The sequence below is a fragment of the Protobothrops mucrosquamatus genome, unplaced genomic scaffold (assembly GCF_001527695.2).
Source record: "Protobothrops mucrosquamatus isolate PMUCROS unplaced genomic scaffold, P.Mucros_1.0 scaffold160, whole genome shotgun sequence".
In the NCBI taxonomy this organism is placed as follows: Eukaryota; Metazoa; Chordata; class Lepidosauria; order Squamata; family Viperidae; genus Protobothrops; species Protobothrops mucrosquamatus.
This window is the reverse complement of record NW_015386524.1, coordinates 303,051-315,869: the sequence shown is the minus strand read 5'-3', so window position 1 is coordinate 315,869 and position 12,819 is coordinate 303,051. Positions and strand designations below refer to the sequence as shown.

At 38.6% G+C, this 12,819-nt stretch overlaps 2 protein-coding genes across 2 annotated transcripts in view; both read left to right on the top strand.

Moving 5' to 3' along the window:
- Positions 1 to 12,141, top strand: part of LOC107285308 (tubulin polymerization-promoting protein family member 2-like) — a 15,532-nt gene extending 3,391 nt beyond the window's left edge. Inside the window, exons 2-4 of the mRNA XM_015813484.1 lie at positions 8,540 to 8,713; positions 10,782 to 10,935; positions 11,959 to 12,141. Coding sequence (XP_015668970.1) covers positions 8,544 to 8,713; positions 10,782 to 10,935; positions 11,959 to 12,141 — 507 coding nt within the window. The 5' untranslated portion in view covers positions 8,540 to 8,543. The remainder of the gene's footprint in view (positions 1 to 8,539; positions 8,714 to 10,781; positions 10,936 to 11,958) is intronic.
- Positions 1,476 to 2,760, top strand: LOC114922392 (tubulin polymerization-promoting protein family member 2-like). The gene is made up of 2 exons (XM_029283639.1): positions 1,476 to 1,645; positions 2,568 to 2,760. The coding sequence occupies exons 1-2, from the start codon at positions 1,476 to 1,478 to the stop codon at positions 2,758 to 2,760; spliced, it is 363 nt and encodes a 120-aa protein (XP_029139472.1).
- Positions 12,142 to 12,819: the final 678 nt, after the last annotated feature.

Sequence of the window (12,819 nt, the reverse complement as noted above, 5' to 3'; positions counted from 1 at the left end):
TTTTATGGCACTATTTTTGGTAGGTTGGTCTGTTTTTTCCCTTTGTGTAAAGACAGATGCGAAAAATGAGTTAAATAGTTCTGCTTTCTCCCTGTTGCTTGTCACCTTCTTGCCACTTTCACCCACTAATGGACCAATTGTTTCCTTCACTTTTTTCTTGTTTTTTACATGTTGAAAGAAGCTTTTTTGTTATTTTTGATTTTGGTTGCAAGCCTTAGTTCATTCTGAGCCTTAGCTTTCCTCACTTTGTCTTTGCAGGCTCGGGCTATTTGCTGATATTCTGACTTAGTTATGTGTCCCTCTTTCCACTTTCTATACTTGTTCTTTTTATCTTTCAGTTGATCAGAGAGTTCCTTATGCAGCCATGCTGGTTTCTTTTGAGAGCTGTTATTTTTCCTCTTTGTTGGTATTGTGCTAGACTGGGCCTTTATTATCTCACTTTTCAAAATTTCCCAAGCCTCTTGAGTTGTTTTCCCCTGGAGGATTCTCATAAAAGAGGCATCTTCTTTCCACAAAGCTTCATTTCTTGATAGGGAATTGAAATTTTACATTAATGATGACATCATAGGCAAACTACAAGGTCATAATTACTATGTCAAATTATATGTATAGGTGGCCTTCAGGCAATGTATAAAGAGGACTTAATGGGGCTGCACTTTCTGCAATGTAATAAAAATTCTGCCAGTGGCTGCAATAACAGGAAAATAGGTCAAAGACGGTGAGAGTTATGCTTTGGTACTTGGTTAAACTAGATGAGTGTTTTCAAACTTAGTGGCATTAAAATGTGTGGACTTCACCTCCCAGAATTCTCTAGCCAGCCATAGTTGCAAGTTGGGAACAAATTGCCAGGTTTGAAAAAACATTGGATCGGATGATCTCTGAAGTCATCTCCAATCTTATGCTAAAAATACCAGGACAAATCATCCCAAAACTTAAAATGTGCATACTTTTGAAATGCAATATGTTTTTAAAATTGTAATAAAATGTTCTTTTAAGAATGAGATTTGAAATGAACTGCTTAGTTGTATCCTTCCTAGGCGATACATTGAAAGCTGGATAAATGCCACTTCGTCAAAGATTACCAGCAGCCAATAAAGGTGCACCTTTCATGATAAGTGTAAAACTCAATCTTTGTTTTGTGAACCATCATTTATGTTTTCCCTTATAAAGCTATCCAGCTATAAGAAAAATGTCTTCAGATAGTGGAACACTTCTTACCAATTAAGAACATAATTAGTATTCTTGACTTCAGGCACAGGATTGTGTACATTGAGAAAAATTATAGCTTTTTCAGCAAGAAGTGAGAATTGCTGCTATAGCCATTATTCATGGTGAGAGTTTGTCTTCAACTCCCATTACTGGCTTCCAGCAAGAACCCTCGGTTACCTTTTCAAAGGTGTTGCCCTCCTCCCCTTTTGACCCAATTTTAGGTCCTTTTCTAAGGACATCATGTCCCCTTCACTCTTGCAGAAGGAATGTCAGAACTGGAAAAAACTTTCCTTCGATTTGCTGCATATGGAAACACAGCTACTCACAGGAACACCATGTCTAGGAAGAACTTCTACAAGATGTTGAAGGAATGTGATGTGATGGATGGGAAAGTCATGACCAGCACTGATGTGCTCATTGCCTTCAATGAAGTCAAGTGAGCTTGGAATGATAATGGTGGGAACATTGCAAACAAGCTTGCAGGGGCTACTGAAAACACTAAGATTACTTACTAATTGTTCACAGTTGGCTCTGTTTAGCCCCCAAATACTGTTTTCTGCACCCACAAACCATATTAAGAAGACGTCCTTCCTTCATTGTGTCATAAACGTCTTTAAAGGTCTGGTGAAAAATAAGAGTTCTCAAAAAGATGAATTCAAATGAATAAAATAAAATGCATAGATAGAAGTTATAAGGAAACAAATTATGTTCAAAATATAGTTTGAGTATTTTTTAAAATTGACATTTGTAATAATGTACTACATATTTCAATACAAGACAATACTTTTTAGAGTTTAGGCAGATTTATTGAAACTAAACATTTTTGGAGTCTAGAGGCCATAATTTACTGTGTTGTCTGTTTGAAAAGTTAAATTTCGGTTAAGGCTAGTGAAAATAAAGTTGTAACTCTTTTCTCATCCAAATTCACAGATCCCTGAATACTGTATTTATCCCAGAGATTAAAGCCTTAATCTTAGAGGCTTATATGATTTCAGCCGTCTGGTTTACAACAGTGGTGGGCCATGTTGAAAGGGACAGATAGTGTATTTCAGCTCCTAGTTTCCCAGAAGGAACAAAAATTCTCATTTTCTTTTTATTCTGTTTTTAGGGTTTAGATAGCAAAAGGAACAGGAGGCTCTTAGAGTGCTAATCGTCACCATTTTCACTCTTGAAAGTCCCAAATCCCAGTCTGCCTTGCATTTTAGGCATTCAACCAATTTTCAAAGTTTGGCTAGCTTTAAGGATAGATATGGGAATTGCATGCAAGAATAAGTGGTTCACCCCTGCGTCACAGCTTAAGGAGAAATGAAAAATCCACTAGCGTATGGTTAATTGATTTCCCCCCCTGTCTCCTGCAGGTTTAAGGGGGCCAACCACATTAACTATATTGAGTTTTTGCAAGCCATTAAATTGCTGAGCAGAAAGTGCTCTAAGGAACAATCTCACGAGGAAGCCCTGCAGGCCATATTGAAGCTAATGGAGGGGAAAAAGCCATCCAACCTGGAGGAACAAGTGAGTGAAGGTTCCTTTGCACCAGGAGAGACAGCCTGATTTCAAAACGCTGTACATTTTAATTACTTGAGCAAAAGGATGTAGCTTGTTCTTTTTCCATGGGAATATAGGAAATAAGCATGGAATGGGATGCTAGGCACAGAATTCAGTACCTTGAGAATCTTAAGTTGATTTTTTGAAAAAAATGTTTTTAGTCCCTTTGTTTGCAAGGATATATTTAAAAACAGAGGAATGTACTAAAATGTCCGAAATCATATAAATGAAGATTTCCAATGAGGGAATCATATCCTTTGTTTTAGGCAAAATAAATTGTAAAAAAACAACAACAAATAAACATTTTCTTTGCACAAAGTATACAAATCAGCGTGCTGCTGAATTTACCTGTTAGTGGAAAATGAGGAGAGCTCTAATCCGAAATTACAGCAGATTGGCCTGGAACGAATATGGATTTGATTTTGAATTGAGTTTTAGATCTAACCCACATCTAAAACTCTCAAGTGCATTTGCTCTGGAATTCTGTGGTAAACTGAGGAATATAGGCAAACACATTCTCAGGAGAAAAGTTGGACAAGTGGCAGTGAGCCTGGAGGGATAGCTGAAGTTATAGACGATCTAACATAAAGCTACTGTACATTATAACACCCAACTATACAAATCCCCAGATGTTAGGCAGAACTTGTAGCATCTTTTGAGAACCTCTCTTTGTCCTTGGATGGAGAAGCCTATGAAACACTTTGCCTCTGTTACTCTGTGTTTGGCGAATGTGTTGCTTAGGATCACCCAACCAGGTCAATGAACTGGGCCACTTTGGCCCAACCAAGTTAACTGTATCCTGAAACCTGCTTTCAGCACAAAGCTGCAGAGAAATTCATGCTGGGAGATCAATACAATTAATCTTGGAACGATCCATGGCCAAATAGAGCAGCATGCTATTTTAGCATGATTAGCATTCTTACAGCAGATTTCAGTATCCAAATTTTGGGTTCCCTTCCTGAAGTTGTGAAAATTAAACATATTTTAAGAGGGAAGAGTCAGGATTTCTGATCATACATAAGCAATGTTGACTATCTGTGATAACTGGGCGTATTTTGGCCACCATAGAGAAGAGGAAACTCTATACTTGGTTCTTGTCTTCAGAACCTTGCATATTGATATAGTAGGTAATGGGATTTCAGAGGGCTTATGGAGGATACTGAATATCAATCATATTTTAATCAATTAATTAATCAATTTTTTTTACAAGCAGGTTTGCAAGCAATGAGAGATTGTCCTGGGAAAGAAGCTGAGCTCATTTCTATCTATTGTTAAAAATATGTCTATATATGAAAACCAATAGTAATATAGAGAAACTTCCAAGCCCTTTAACTTTAGGAATCAGTGGCTCTCCAGATATTGGTGTGTTAAAATTCCAGCAGCTCCAGTCAGTTACTTGGGCCATAGATTGTCTGCTCTTAACAGATTCCTTATCTTACAGCAATTGTAGCCTTAGAAGAGAACACACTTGTGGGAGCGAATGGGTTATTTTATTAACATGAAGTCTTTGCAAATTTTAAGTAGGGCATGCAGCTTTTGGCCTCAAAAATCTAGATAACTTCTGGAGGGAAGCAAAGAATGTAGGCAAGTATGGTAGCAGTAGTTTAAGCCTTTTGAAGCAATAGGGCTGAACAGATAAGGGTTGCAAGATGCAGATTTTCAGCCTCCTTTCCCACAGGCTCTCTGAATCAATAGATCTCTGCCCCCAGTTTCTTGCTCCCAGTTAATTCTGCCACCACTTGTCCTGGGGATAGTCTTGCCTGGTGTCCACTGTCTTAACTCTGGCACATGACCAAGACAACTGCTGACATAAACTGGGCTCCTTACTGGCAAATACAGAAAAAAAGATGAGAGTGAAATAAATTTGCATTCCCTATTTATTTTCCCCACCTCCCATCTCTTTTTTAAGGTTAACTGTCCGAACCTTCTTATTACAGGCATTAATAAAAGAAAATAAACCATTGTAAACAATTATATACACAGATGATTAAAATCCTTCCTTCCTTCCTTCCTTCCTTCCTTCCTTCCTTCCTTCCTTCCTTCCTTCCTTCCTTCCTTCATATCTACCTACCTACCTACCCATGTACCTATACCACACTAAAAGGAATCGAGTTTATTTTGCCTCAATGCTAATATTCAAGGAGTTTTAAAGCTAGCATACAGATCTCTGTATAATTTGTCAAAATGCTATCTCATGGTCATGCAACAATTATGGATGAGTTACCTTATTTTATCATGGTGACTTTTCTCCAGCTTCTTCCTAGATATGTTGCTGGGTCTGAAATGCTAAGGAAGTTTGAAATTAACCTTCTTACCACTGGCCATCTGTAGCCGAAAGGCAATCAGATTACCAAAGTGAGATCAGCCATGATGTCATAGACAACTTGATAAAGTCACAATTCCCACTGTAAAGTAAACTCCTAAGTCCCTGGTGGTTCAAACTCAGAGCAGGCCTTGTCATTCCTAGGAGGAACATACTCAAGAAAGAGTAAGGCAGGAGGCCCCAAGGCCATTTAGGTAAGTCCATCTTCAAACTAATTATCATTGGAAGAAAGTCCTCTAGACTTTATTTCACAGCCTTGCTGCTCGGAAGTGATAGATATAATCTACCATGTTTAAGGGTCTTGAAGGCATTTTATCTTGGTTACATTTAGACATTCCCCTGTCCAATCTACCTTATAGCATTGTTATGAATAGAAAAAGAGCAAGATACCAGCATGAATCCTTAAAGGAAGTCAAGATGCACACACAATAAAAGAAATTTTTCTATGCCTTTCTGACTCTTTTCTCAAAGAGTTTTGAAGCAAAAGTTTCAAAGCTAGAGCATCACATTTTGTGCCACTCCCATTTTCAGCTATTTCAAAATTCTTATTAATACAGTTATGAAGGCAGGAAATATGTAGACTGGGCCCAGCTTCTTCTCACAGAGCTTCTGTAACTGCTTTTTGAACCTCTATTCTATTTAAAAATATGTAGTACAACTTGCAATTATCAGCTATGCAAAAGTTTTTAAGAGGATTAAGGAAGTGGGAAAGGGATGGCTAAATGGTATATAGGAGAAAAGTGATTTTAGTTATAGACTGTGTTGCTCCAGTTGTTTGAGGAGGGATTATTTTTCTTGGTTACATTGGACAATTAATAGTAGGACTGATGAGATCCAGAATCCAATTGCCATTCACAGAGTAAACTCAGAAGAGTTATTCCATCTTACAGTGTTTTTAAAAATTAAAATATATATGCAGATCATGGGTTGGATTGTAGTGCTGTTTTCTCTATCTTGCCTTTTTTTGACCCTCCCCTCTGGAAGATGCTGAATTCACACAATCTCCAAATTTTATAGCCATAGATTCCACAAATTAGATATGTATAATACGTGAAGATACACCTTTCTTTAATCAGTTCTAAATCTTGCATTTAGATTTAAAAGGTGAACCCATATTATCACTGTGAGGGAAGGAGAAAAAAATTCTATCTGCATTTTCTATATCATGCATAATTTTTCTATACTGTATAGCTCTATAAGGAGTCTCATTTCATGCCTTGTCTCCAAGCTAAAAAGCTTCAGGCACTGTTGTCTTTCTTCCTATGGAAATTGTGGTAGCCCCTAAATTACCTAGCTGCATTTCTTTTAACTTTTTAGCACTACAATATCCTTTTTTTAGATGTGGCAACCAGAACACCATGAGACAAGTGTACTCTCTCCATAGATGATAAAAGGGCTTTGCTATTTTCCTGTTTTAGTTTTACTCCTCCTTCTTCTGGTAGCAAGCATGGAATTTGGTTCCCCCATTTTTTTATTTGGCCCCTTCCCAACAGCATCCCAAATGGCTCAATTTTGGCTTAAGCCTCTATACTTTGATCCAGTGTTCCTCAACTTGGGCTGGGGAATTCTGCGAGTTGAAGTCCACCTATCTTAAAGTTGCTAAGTTTAGGAACACTACTCTGGTCAAAGTCATGAGACCCAAGTTATTGAAAAGAATTTCAAGATAGCCTTCCAAGCAGACATGAGTTTAAGGATCTGGCAATATTTTTCACTCATGACCAGATCAGAGTTCATTTATAAATGGGCAAAGTAGAAAAACAAAATTCTGAGCTCTAGTATTTATAAGCATACATTTTCTATAATATAGCAGTTTAAAATGTATGTTTCCTCATTTGATCATTATTTCAATAATTGTACTATCACACTAGAATCTCTTTTTAAGTACAGTCTTTCTCCTATCTAATATTTCTTGGGTTTACTCTCTATCTGCTCTTAAAATGTGTCCTTAACATATTTTCTTGCAGAAAAAGATACTTAAACATTAGAAACTGAAGCAATACTAGAAATTGATCACAGACAAATACTAATACATATTTTAACCCAAAACAAAGTAGCTTGTGATCCCTTTTGTTGAAAAATGCTCCTTCAGCCTGATGCCTTGTATTCTAATTTAACCGATTGTGATGACATTTATCCATCAAAGTGATTATAGGAGGAAGTGGGTGAGCTTTGGTCTGTTGGATATTCTTGCAGGCTGCCTGCATTGCTATAACAAAAGGAATTGTGAGAAAGAATGAACTCATACTGTTTTCTGATTCTGAACATGAAAGAAGCAAACAAATACTAATGGACCAATAGCAGATTGATTGATGGACCATGGAAAATCCCACCTCCCTCTCGCTCATCCTACTCCTTCCCTCCCCATCTTTTCATCATAATTTGTAATTCTCATTGTCTTAAATTACAAATTACCTTTTTCAGTGTCTCAGTATTTTTTCTCTGTTCTGAACCAAAATTATATTCACTGCCCCCAAATGTATATATTTGTGAATGCTACATTTTTAAACTGTGGCAAGAAGCTTTAAGATTATTTATTTTGAATTTTATTTTTGTTGCTTTGCCCATTTATAAATGAATTCTGTATTTGCTCCATTAAAGGGAATCACTTCTCAAAATCCACCTGCGTGCCTCACATTTCTTTGAATGCTTTCTCTTATTCAATGGAATGTATTCAATTCTCTCTAGATTCTGCATTGTTGAAGATTTTGGTGTAATTACTAACTCTAGCTACTGAATTCCAAAAGATAATTCACTTGTGTTGTATGCCATAAGCCTAACATATTCTACAATGAATTGATAGCTTTATTCATGGAACACCTGAATGATTTAATGATTGTAGATCCCAATGGAACTGGCACCATAGGTGTCTCTAGTTTGGATCGCTTGTTTGACTGCATTTTGTGACATTTTGTCAAGGGTAAGAAATCAGGAGTCCAGATATTCAAATGAATATATAGGTTTATTTCAAATTAAAATTCTCTACTAGAATTTGAAGTACTAACAGTAAAAATCAAATTGGCAGTACAGTAGATAAGAGTCAACAGAATTCAAGATGAGCTGGACTTAGATCTCTTGTGGGCGTGTAGGAACTCGAAACTGATGATGGGTTTGACCCTCCCTCAGGCTCAGCCTGGTCATCTCCTACACACTTTGTCATTTCAGAACCAGTAATGTATATGTGTTTACAGCTGTATATGAGCATAATGCATATGGGATCAAATTCTGTAGAATTTCTTGGCTAGGGCTCTCAGAATTATTCACAACAACTGAAAGGCACCAAGTTATCTGTCTCAATTACTTTCCTCCTATCCAGGAGGTCCATCTTATGAAATCCTGATCAGCAATTCATCATTAGCAACTAACTTATCTTCTGGCCTTGCTTTGGCCAAGGTGGGGTGAACTTATAAGCAAGTCCTGAAAATTCTTTTGTTTTCTCCTTTTGTTTCCTTTTCCCAAGTGCAGAGGGATGTCAGAGCTGGAAAAAGCCTTCCGTAAATTTGCTGTGTATGGAGACACAGCTGCCACAGGCAATGACATGACAGGCAAGAACTTCTCCAAGATGTTGAAGGAATGTGGTGTAATGGATGGCAAAGCTGTGACCAGCACTGATGTGGACATTGTCTTCAATAAAGTCAAGTGAGCTGAAGGGTTGGTGTGTATATATATATTTGTGAAGGGGCATCCAATCTCAATAAGGTTTATTTGCAAATAATTATTACTGCATTATTGTTCTTTTTAAATTGTGACCCAGATAGTTTGTTTCATTCAAAACACATTGTCATGTCCCTTCACTATGAAAGAGATGCCTTGGTAGCCATTTCTTAAGGACATGTCCAAAATGCATGGCCTGTTCCTCATCCTCAGCTTATAGTAGAGGCCACCTAAATTCATTTATTTGATCCAATATTAAAATGGCATGTTCCTCTTCTCCCCATATAAACCTTCATAAATGTACAATCTGTGTGGCTTTGAAAGTGACCAGGGGGATGACATGAAGGTGCCTAGGATCTTGCCAGTATGAATTGGCAGAAGCCATGTTTGTAATCATAAATAGCTGAAGGCAGATCTACGTGGGAAGCAAAATAATGCAAGATAAAGTGGTATCCTGATTCAATAGAATGGTGTAGAAGTGTAATGGTATGTGGGAATGACCTTGGAAGACAAGAGGAAGGCCCACAACCTAGGCAACAGTGTAATAAGGCAGTTCAGTTCACAGATGGGGGAAAAGCATGAGAAGCGTTTCGAAAGGGGCCTTCCCTTGTTTTCTGGAGACTAAAAGGAGAGGCGGGGAGGAACATTTTCAGTTTTGCAAGATTATGTTACAATAACACTTCAATAAAGAAGGGTCAGTTCATCTGGCTGTGCATCTTGTCTGGACTACATCACAAGTCTGACATCAATACAGAAGGAAGACAATAGCAACATAGTATACAAAATCAATTGCAACAATTGTAACCAGCTCTACATGGGACAAACAGGAAGGCAATTGAAAACGGGGGTTCTTGAACATTGGCTAGTGGTTAAAACAGCATGACCAAAAATCCCTGATCTTGAGCCACATTGACAATGAACAACATCAGTTCGATTGGGAAGGAACAAAAATCACTTGCCACGCCAATGCCCGCCACACATGTAAATTTATTGAAGCCTGATATTCTACCAAAGAAGCAATTAACAAGCATATTTATTTATAAATACGTAAGAAACCAGACCATTCGAATGACCAATCAACAAGAGAACCAATCAGCTGCTCAGAATTTAAATATAGGTCCAAACGAACAACCAATCACATGACCAACTGACCACACTGGCACATACTGACATAAATAAGCTAAAGAGGAATAGGACAAGAAAATCCCCCTCATGATGTTACCTAGTCTGGTAGCAAAACGTTCAGAGACTAAATTGAAACAGGGCTGGCAAACAAACCACTGCCAAAATATAAAACCCGAGCACAAGTATTTTCTATTATTTCTAACATCAATTTTCCAAGACTGCAATTATTTCATCCCCCTTGTGATTTTAATCTCTTGGGTCTAGGCTGCAGGTCTTCCTCCTGTCTTTCCAAGGTCATTCCCACATACCATTACAGGAAGGGATCATTGTCCTCCTTTAATTCTACTGGCTGCTTAAAAAGAACCTCATGCAAACAGAAATCTACTGTAAAGAAGGCTAGAGCAGAGTGTTATCAGAGCTAGAAATTATTTTTCTGACAGGCCATCTTCTGTAAATAATTGTGGGCTTATTAATTGGATAGTTATCTTTTTTCCTTATGCTTAATGGGATAATTGTCTTGAAATATAGGCAGTCCTATGACCGTTTCTCACACTTATGATCATCGCAACATCCTCATGGTCATGTGACTTATATTTGGATGCTTGACAACTGATTCATACTTATGACATTTACAGTATCCTGGGGTCATATGACAAGCAAAGTCAGTGGGGAAGCCAGATTCGCTTAACAACTGTTTTACAACTGAACAACTGCAATTATTCGTTTAACAAATGTGGCAAGCAAAGTCGTAAAATGGGGCAAAACTCACTTGACAAATGTCTCACTTCGCAACATAAATTCTGGGCTCAATTGTGGTCATAAGTTGAGGACCACCTGCAATTGTTGCTTTCTTTGTAAATTCTTGGATGCCTTGTTCAGGGTTGGTCTTGTACTGAGGAGCAGAGTTGATGTATGTGTGTGTCCCCAGGGCCAAGGGCGCTCGCAACATCACATATCCAGAATTCCAAGAAGCGATAAAGGAGCTGAGTGCTAAACGCTTCAAAGGAAAGTCCCCTGAAGAGGCTTTACAGTCCACTCACCAGTTGATGGAGGGCAAGGAACCAGGCAGTGTTGGGGTGACGGTGAGTGAAGAGCTCCCTACATGTAAGGGATGCAGCCAATCAATGATGCTGCCAGAGAGAGCTGAGCAAGATCTGTACTACATTCTTTAATTGTAATCTCTCATACCTAATTTGTTTTTTTTTATTAATTTGATTTATATGGGTGCCCATCATGCCATAGTGACTTCTCCCCGCATTTCTTGCTCTTCCTTTCTTCCCAGTAATTACTTCCTTGAAGGGCTTACCTTCAGAGGTTGTGGGTGCTCCATTACTGTACTGGAGGCTTTTAAGAAGAGACTGGACAGCCACTCATCTGGAATGGTATAGGGTCTCCTGCTTGAGCAGGGGGTTGGACTAGAAGACCTCCAAGGTCCCTTCCAACTCTGTTATTCTATTATTCCTTCTCCTAATTCTTTTTTTTCTGACTAAGCTACCGGTCACATCATAACTGCAGGGCAGGTTCCTATAGATTGCAAGCTTGTGGTCATCACTTTTGGCATTAATATAACCAATTATTTCTGGCTCGCCAAACGGCACTGAAACAAAACCAGTGAAATCTTTTTTGGAAAAAATCCATAAGATACTCAAGAAATCGTATTACCTCTCATCCAGTGCATTTCACTGATTTTTTTCTGCACCTTCAGCTATTAGTCAAGTAATCAGTAACCGCATTCTATCCTCTATCCTCTCTCTCTCTTTCTTCTCTTTCCAGAAAAGTGCAACACTAGGAACCATTAAAATACTGTGAGAACCCTTTAAAATGCCCATAATCTAGAATGATTTCTCTCTTAATTTTTCCCCCAGAATAGATTTGGGAAAGACAGAATATAGGTTGTTTTCATCTAAGCTGCCTAAAATTCACCCAGTACGTAGATCCTCTTGGTGTCAATAAAGCCACACATCCCACTTGTTGTTTATCCCTGTAGCTCACCTGTACATACCTGTGAATTTCCCATGTGTGAGAATCAGCTTGTCACCATTATCTTCCCTTCCCCAACATCCACCTTCAACAGGCAGCTAACACTTTGCTTAATTGTCTTGCAGAAAGCTGTTGCAGCTGGGGGAGTAGACAGACTGACGGACACCAGCAAATACACGGGTTCTCACAAGGAACGCTTTGACGAAAGTGGCAAAGGCAAAGGGATAGCTGGGCGTGCAGAGCTGACAGACACCAGCGGCTATGTTGGGGCTTATAAGGGAGCTGGGACTTATGATAAGGGCCACTAGATGTGAAGCGGGGCCTCCTGGAAAACCTGCTGTTCTCCTTGGCCTTGGAATGAGAGGCCAATAAACACCTGTTCTAAATGATTGTGTTTAGTGTTTGTGGGACTATATAGTCATTCAATCTTACAATTAATTGCAGATATACTGCAGCGCTCCCCAGCCTTTCTATCCTCCATTCCCCTCCACTGAATCCCTGCAGGTTTCGATCTGTTTCCTACCCCACCAGGGTAACCCCTGGAAGCAGCCCAGCAACAAAGCAGCTTGCTTTGCTTTCTTAACACAACTCTGCAGTGTTCTGTATTGCTACGGAACACTATGGAATACTGTGGAGTTCACATTAAGAAAATGAAGCAAGTCACTTTGTTGTTGGCCAGGTAATGCAATCCTGGAAGTGGCCATCAATTGGGCAGTCCCAAGGCAATCACTTGAGTGCTTCACTTAACAGCCATCAAGATCTCTGACCATAAAGGGCAGGCTCCAATATAGTCATAAGTCAAGGACTACTTGTACTCCAACATCTCTTGCTTCCTCGTCACTCCTAGATCTGCTCCCCTTAGTTTGTATGAGAAACTAGGATTTTTGGTACTAATGTGTATTGCATAATGTGCAACACATAAAACATGATATAAAACAAATTCATGCCTGTACCTATACAGCATTGAGACAAAGGTTGTAAGTATA